Consider the following 8,091-nt stretch of genomic DNA (forward strand, 5'->3'; position numbering starts at 1 on the left):
GTCTCTGTGATGGAGAGGTTAGGGGTCTCTGGTCTCTGTGATGGAGAGGGCAGGGGGTCTCTGGTCTTTGTGATGGAGAGGTCAGGGGGTCTCTGGTCTCTGTGATGGAGAGGGCAGGGGGTCTCTGGTCTCTGTGATGGAGAGGGCAGGGGGTCTCTGGTCTTTGTGATGGAGAGGTCAGGGGTCTCTGGTCTTTGTGATGGAGAGGTCAGGGGGTCTCTGTGATGGAGAGGTCAGGGGGTCTCTGGTCTCTGTGATGGAGAGGTCAGGGGGTCTCTGGTCTCTGTGATGGAGAGGTCAGGGGGTCTCTGTGATGGAGAGGTCAGGGGGTCTCTGGTCTTTGTGATGGAGAGGGCAGTGGGTCTCTGTGATGGAGAGGTCAGGGGTCTCTGGTCTTTGTGATGGAGAGGTCAGGGGGTCTCTGTGATGGAGAGGGCAGGGGGTCTCTGTGATGGAGAGGGCAGTGGGTCTCTGTGATGGAGAGGTTAGGGGTCTCTGGTCTTTGTGATGGAGAGGTCAGGGGGTCTCTGGTCTCTGTGATGGAGAGGTTAGGGGTCTCTGGTCTCTGTGATGGAGAGGTCAGGGGGTCTCTGGTCTTTGTGATGGAGAGGTCAGGGGGTCTCTGGTCTCTGTGATGGAGAGGTTAGGGGTCTCTGGTCTTTGTGATGGAGAGGTCAGGGGGTCTCTGTGATGGAGAGGGCAGGGGGTCTCTGGTCTCTGTGATGGAGAGGTTAGGGGGTCTCTGTGATGGAGAGGTCAGGGGGTCTCTGGTCTCTGTGATGGAGAGGTTAGGGGGTCTCTGGTCTTTGTGATGGAGAGGGCAGTGGGTCTCTGTGATGGAGAGGTTAGGGGTCTCTGGTCTCTGTGATGGAGAGGTCAGAGGGTCTCTGGTCTGTGTGATGGAGAGGTCAGGGGGTGGAGTTTAGTGGAGAATGATAAGATGCAGGAAGTCACAGTGGGATCAAACTAACGAGCATGCAGCCAAATCCAAATGTTTGACACCAACCAACCAACCAACCAACCAAGGCATTCTGTGACCGGATGCTTGTAAACAACATCTACAAACCAGTGCCAGACCTAGACCAGGAACTAGACTAGGACCAGATCCAGACCAGGGCCAGACCTAGACCAGGAACTAGACCAGGGCCAGACCTAGACTAGGAACTAGACCAGGGCCAGACCTAGACTAGGAACTAGACCAGGACCAGACCTAGACCAGGGCCAAACCTAGACCAGGAACTAGACCAGGGCCAAACCTAGACCAGGAACTAGACTAGGACCAGACCTAGACCAGGAACCAGGACCTAAATCTAAACCTGGGCCCAGCCAACATCACTCTCCTTTCCACTGTTCTCTTCTGCATCCACCTGGAGCCTTCATCCTCCACCGGTCTGGCTGGCGGGCTGAGGCCTGGAGGCCTGGAGGGAGGGAGGCCTGGAGGGAGAGAGGTTTAGAGGCCTGGAGGGAGAGAGGTTTAGAGGCCTGGAGGGAGAGAGGCCTGGAGGGAGAGAGGGTTTAGAGGCCTGGAGGGAGAGAGGGTTAGAGGCCTGGAGGGAGAGGGCCCATGTCTTTGTCTCTTCCCCTGGTTTGGGAGGGGTAAGAGAGGGAGGAAGCTGTGCTAGGTGCGGAGGATGGACGGGTGGATCGAGGGGTGCAGTGATGGCATCTAGCTCCTCTCTTCCGCTCCTCTTCATCCTCCTCTCTTCGTCCTCCTCCTCATCACTTGTTCTCGATGAGCGACTGGACCTTGTGCACCAGCTCTCTGGCGATCTGAAGGATGTGCTGCACGTCATGACGTTCTGCCATCTCTGTTACACACACACACACAGACGCACGCGCACACACACACGCACATGCACACGCACACACACACACACACACAAAGTCAGGGAGGCTGTTTTATACAGACAACACAGGAAGTCAGGGGGGCTGTTTTATACACACAACACAGGAAGTCAGGGGGGCTGTTTTATAAACACACACACAGGAAGTCAGGGGGACTGTTTTATACACACAACACAGGAAGTCAGGGGGGCTGTTTTATACACACAACACAGGAAGTCAGGGGGGCTGTTTTATACACACAACACAGGAAGTCAGGGAGAATGTTTTATACACACACACACAGGAAGTCAGGGAGACTGTTTTACAAACACACACACAGGAAGTCAAGGGGACTGTTTAATAAACACAGGAAGTCAGGGAGACTGTTTTACAAACACACACACAGGAAGTCAGGGGGACTGTTTTATAAACACACACACAGGAAGTCAGGGGGACTGTTTTATACACACACACACACAGGAAGTCAGAGAGACTGTTTTATACACACAGGAAGTCAGGGGGACTGTTTTATAAACACACACACAGGAAGTCAAGGAGACTGTTTTATACACACAAGAAGTCAGGGGGACTGTTTTATAAACACAGGAAGTCAGGGAGACTGTTTTATAAACACAGGAAGTCAGGGAGACTGTTTTATAAACATACAGACAGGAAGTCAAGGAGATTGTTTTATAAACACAGGAAGTCAGGGAGGCTGTTTTATAAACATACACACAGGAAGTCAGGGATAATGTTTTATAAACACACTCAAAGGAAGTCAGGGAGATGGTTTTAAAAACACACACACAGGAAGTCAGGGGGACTGTTTCATAAACATACACACAGGAAGTCAGGGAGGCTGTTTTATAAACACAGGAAGTCAGGTTGACACACACAGGAAGTCAGGGAGACTGTTTTATATACACACACAGGAAGTCAGGGAGACTGTTTTATACACACAGGAAGTCAGGGGGACTGTTTTATAAACACACACACAGGAAGTCAGGGGGACTGTTTTATAAACACACACACAGGAAGTCAGGGGGACTGTTTTATAAACATACACACACAGGAAGTCAGGGAGACTGTTTTATACACACAGGAAGTCAGGGAGACTGTTTTATAAACACACACACAGGAAGTCAGGGAGACTGTTTTATAAACACAGGAAGTCAGGAGACTGTTTTATAAACACACACACAGGAAGTCAGGGAGGCTGTTTTATAAACACACACACAGGAAGTCAGGGAGATGGTTTTAAAAACACACACACAGGAAGTCAGGGGGACTGTTTCATAAACATACACACAGGAAGTCAGGGAGGCTGTTTTATAAACACAGGAAGTCAGGTTGACACACACAGGAAGTCAGTGAGACTGTTTTATAAACACACACACAGGAAGTCATGGGGACTGTTTTATAAACACACGCACAGGAAGTCAGGGAGAATGTTTTATAAACACAGGAAGTCGGGGGGACTGTTTTATAAACACAGGAAGTCAGAGAGACTGTTTTATAAACACACACACAGGAAGTCAGGGAGAATGTTTTATAAACACAGGAAGTCAGGGAGACTGTTTTATAAACACAGGAAGTCAGGGGGACTGTTTTATAAACACACACACAGGAAGTCAGGGAGAATGTTTTATAAACACACACACAGGAAGTCATGGGGACTGTTCTATAAACACACACACAGGAAGTCAGGGAGAATGTTTTATAAACACAGGAAGTCAGGGGGACTGTTTTATAAACACAGGAAGTCAGGGAGACTGTTTTATCAACACAGGAAGTCAGGGAGAATGTTTTATAAACACACACACAGGAAGTCAGGGAGAATGTTTTATAAACACAGGAAGTCATGGAGACTGTTTTATAAACACAGGAAGTCAGGGGGACTGTTTTATAAACACACACACAGGAAGTCAGGGAGACTGTTTTATAAACACACACACAGGAAGTCAGGGAGACTGTTTTATAAACACACACACAGGAAGTCAGTGAGACTGTTTTATAAACACACACACAGGAAGTCAGGGAGACTGTTTTATAAACACAGGAAGTTTGGGACACTGTTTTATAAACATACACACAGGAAGTCAGGGAGGCTGTTTTATAAACACACACACAGGAAGTCAGGGAGACTGTTTTATAAACACAGGAAGTCAGGGAGAATGTTTTATAAACACAGGAAGTCAGGGAGACTGTTTTATAAACAAACACACATGACGTCAGGGAGACTGTTTTATAAACACAACACACAGGAAGTCAGGGAGATTGGTTTTATAAACACACACACAGGAAGTCAGGGAGGCTGTTTTATAAACACACACACAGGAAGTTCGGGAGACTGTTTTATAAACACAGGAAGTTTGGGAGACTGTTTTATAAACATACACACAGGAAGTCAGGGAGGCTGTTTTATAAACACACACACAGGAAGTTCGGGAGACTGTTTTATAAACACAGGAAGTTTGGGAGACTGTTTTATAAACATACACACAGGAAGTCAGGGAGACTGTTTTATAAACACAGGAAGTTTGGGAGACTGTTTTATTAACATACACACAGGAAGTCAGGGAGGTTGTTTTATAAACACACACACAGGAAGTCAGGGAGACTGTTTTATAAACACAGGAAGTCAGGGAGAATGTTTTATATACACAGGAAGTCAGGGAGACTGTTTTATAAACAAACACACAGGAAGTCAGGGAGATTGTTTTATAAACACAACACACAGGAAGTCAGGGAGATTGGTTTCATAAACACACACACAGGAAGTCAGGGAGGCTGTTTTATAAACACACCACACAGGAAGTCAGGGAGACTGTTTTATAAACACACACACAGGAAGTCAGGGAGAATGTTTTATAAACACACACACAGAAAGTCAGGGAGAATGTTTTATAAACACACACACAGGAAGTCAGGGAGAATGTTTTATAAACACACACACAGGAAGTCAGGGAGACTGTTTTATAAACACACACACAGGAAGTCAGGGAGAATGTTTTATAAACACACACACAGGAAGTCAGGGAGAATGTTTTATAAACACAACACACAGGAAGTCAGGGAGAATGTTTTATAAACACACACACAGGAAGTCAGGGAGAATGTTTTATAAACACACACACAGGAAGTCAGGGAGACTGTTTTATAAACACACACACAGGAAGTCAGGGAGACTGTTTTATAAACACAGGAAGTCAGGGAGACTGTTTTGTAAACACAGGAAGTCAGGGAGACTGTTTTATAAACACAGGAAGTCAGGGAGACTGTTTTATAAACACAGGAAGTCAGGGAGACTGTTTTATAAACACACACACAGGAAGTCAGGGAGAATGTTTTATAAACACACACACAGGAAGTCAGGGAGAATGTTTTATAAACACAACACACAGGAAGTCAGGGAGAATGTTTTATAAACACACACACAGGAAGTCAGGGAGAATGTTTTATAAACACACACACAGGAAGTCAGGGAGACTGTTTTATAAACACACACACAGGAAGTCAGGGAGACTGTTTTATAAACACAGGAAGTCAGGGAGACTGTTTTGTAAACACAGGAAGTCAGGGAGACTGTTTTATAAACACAGGAAGTCAGGGAGACTGTTTTATAAACACAGGAAGTCAGGGAGACTGTTTTATAAACACACGCACAGGAAGTCAAGGATACTGTTTTATAAACACACACACAGGAAGTCAGGGAGAATGTTTTATAAACACAGGAAGTCATGGAGTCTGTTTTATAAACATACACACAATCCGCCTACACTGTTCTGCTCCATCCCAACATATACCATGTCCTTATTGGGGTCCTAAGTGGTACCCTATACGCTACATAGTGCACTACTCTAGGGGCCTGATCAAAAGGGGTGCACTATAAAAGGAATAGGGTGTGATTTGGGACTCTGTATGTCACCGTTGAAGAACTTGATGATGTCAGTGAAGTCCATGGTATTGTCTCTGATGATCTCTCTGTAGATCTCTACCAGGGCCAGGGCCAGGAACAGGACGAAGTGCTGAGAGGAGATGTGAGGGGCCACCCAGATCACCTCCCATACTGAGAACACATCCTGGTACAGCAGCTCTGGAGATACACAGAGGAGATACACACACAGAGAGAGAGGATATACACACACAGATAGAGGAGATACACAGAGGAGATACACACACACACACAGAGGAGATACACACACAGAGGAGATACACACACAGAGGAGATACACACACAGAGGAGATACACACACAGAGGAGATACACACACAGAGGAGATACACACACACAGAGAGAGAGAGGAGATACACACACACAGAAAGAGGAGATACACACACACACACACAGAGGAGACACACACACAGAGAGAGAGAGGAGATACACACACACAGAGAGAGGAGATAAAGACACACACACACACACACAGAGGAGATATAGACACACACACACACGCAGAGAGGAGATACACACACACACAGAGAGGGGAGATATAGACACACACACACACACACAGAGGAGATACACACACACAGAGAGAGGAGATACACACACACACACACACACACACACACACACACACACACACAAAAATAAAGCTCGTTACTGAAGACAGTCATGGATGGTAACACTCCTGGTACATCACATAAAGCTCGTTACTGAAGACAGTCATGGATGGTAACACTCCTGGTACATCACATAAAGCTTGTTACTGAAGACAGTCATGGATGGTAACACTCCTGGTACATCACATAAAGCTCGTTACTGAAGACTGTCATGGATGGTAACACTCCTGGTACATCACATAAAGCTCCCTACTGAAGACAGTCATGGATGGTAACACTCCTGGTACATCACATAAAGCTCGTTACTGAAGACAGTCATGGATGGTAACACTCCTGGTACATCACATAAAGCTCCCTACTGAAGACAGTCATGGATGGTAACACTCCTGGTACATCACATAAAGCTCGTTACTGAAGACAGTCATGGATGGTAACACTCCTGGTACATCACATAAAGCTCGTTACTGAAGACAGTCATGGATGGTAACACTCCTGGTACATCACATAAAGCTTGTTACTGAAGACAGTCATGGATGGTAACACTCCTGGTACATCACATAAAGCTTGTTACTGAAGACAGTCATGGATGGTAACACTCCTGGTACATCACATAAAGCGTGTTACTGAAGACAGTCATGGATGGTAACACTCCTGGTACATCACATAAAGCTCCCTACTGAAGACTGTCATGGATGGTAACACTCCTGGTACATCACATAAAGCTCGTTACTGAAGACAGTCATGGATGGTAACACTCCTGGTACATCACATAAAGCTTGTTACTGAAGACAGTCATGGATGGTAACACTCCTGGTACATCACATAAAGCTCGTTACTGAAGACAGTCATGGATGGTAACACTCCTGGTACATCACATAAAGCTCGTTACTGAAGACAGTCATGGATGGTAACACTCCTGGTACATCACATAAAGCTCGTTACTGAAGACAGTCATGGATGGTAACACTCCTGGTACATCACATAAAGCTCGTTACTGAAGACAGTCATGGATGGTAACACTCCTGGTACATCACATAAAGCTTGTTACTGAAGACAGTCATGGATGGTAACACTCCTGGTACATCACATAAAGCTTGTTACTGAAGACAGTCATGGATGGTAACACTCCTGGTACATCACATAAAGCTCGTTACTGAAGACAGTCATGGATGGTAACACTCCTGGTACATCACATAAAGCTTGTTACTGAAGACAGTCATGGATGGTAACACTCCTGGTACATCACATAAAGCTCGTTACTGAAGACAGTCATGGATGGTAACACTCCTGGTACATCACATAAAGCTTGTTACTGAAGACAGTCATGGATGGTAACACTCCTGGTACATCACATAAAGCTCGTTACTGAAGACAGTCATGGATGGTAACACTCCTGGTACATCACATAAAGCTCGTTACTGAAGACAGTCATGGATGGTAACACTCCTGGTACATCACATAAAGCTTGTTACTGAAGACAGTCATGGATGGTAACACTCCTGGTACATCACATAAAGCTCGTTACTGAAGACAGTCATGGATGGTAACACTCCTGGTACATCACATAAAGCTCGTTACTGAAGACAGTCATGGATGGTAACACTCCTGGTACATCACATAAAGCTCCCTACTGAAGACAGTCATGGATGGTAACACTCCTGGTACATCACATAAAGCTCCCTACTGAAGACAGTCATGGATG

General features: G+C 45.9%; 1 protein-coding gene across 1 annotated transcript in view; it reads right to left on the reverse strand.

Moving 5' to 3' along the window:
• Positions 1–718: 718 nt before the first annotated feature.
• The window catches only part of LOC139386206 (small G protein signaling modulator 2), a 225,032-nt gene continuing 217,659 nt past the window's right edge, over positions 719–8,091 (reverse strand). The window contains exons 22-23 of the mRNA XM_071131685.1: positions 5,753–5,920; positions 719–1,808 (exon numbers count right to left, since the gene is read on the reverse strand). Coding sequence (XP_070987786.1) covers positions 1,720–1,808; positions 5,753–5,920 — 257 coding nt within the window. The 3' untranslated portion in view covers positions 719–1,719. The remainder of the gene's footprint in view (positions 1,809–5,752; positions 5,921–8,091) is intronic.

The sequence above is a fragment of the Oncorhynchus clarkii genome, chromosome 27 (genome assembly GCF_045791955.1).
Source record: "Oncorhynchus clarkii lewisi isolate Uvic-CL-2024 chromosome 27, UVic_Ocla_1.0, whole genome shotgun sequence".
NCBI classification, from domain to species: Eukaryota; Metazoa; Chordata; class Actinopteri; order Salmoniformes; family Salmonidae; genus Oncorhynchus; species Oncorhynchus clarkii.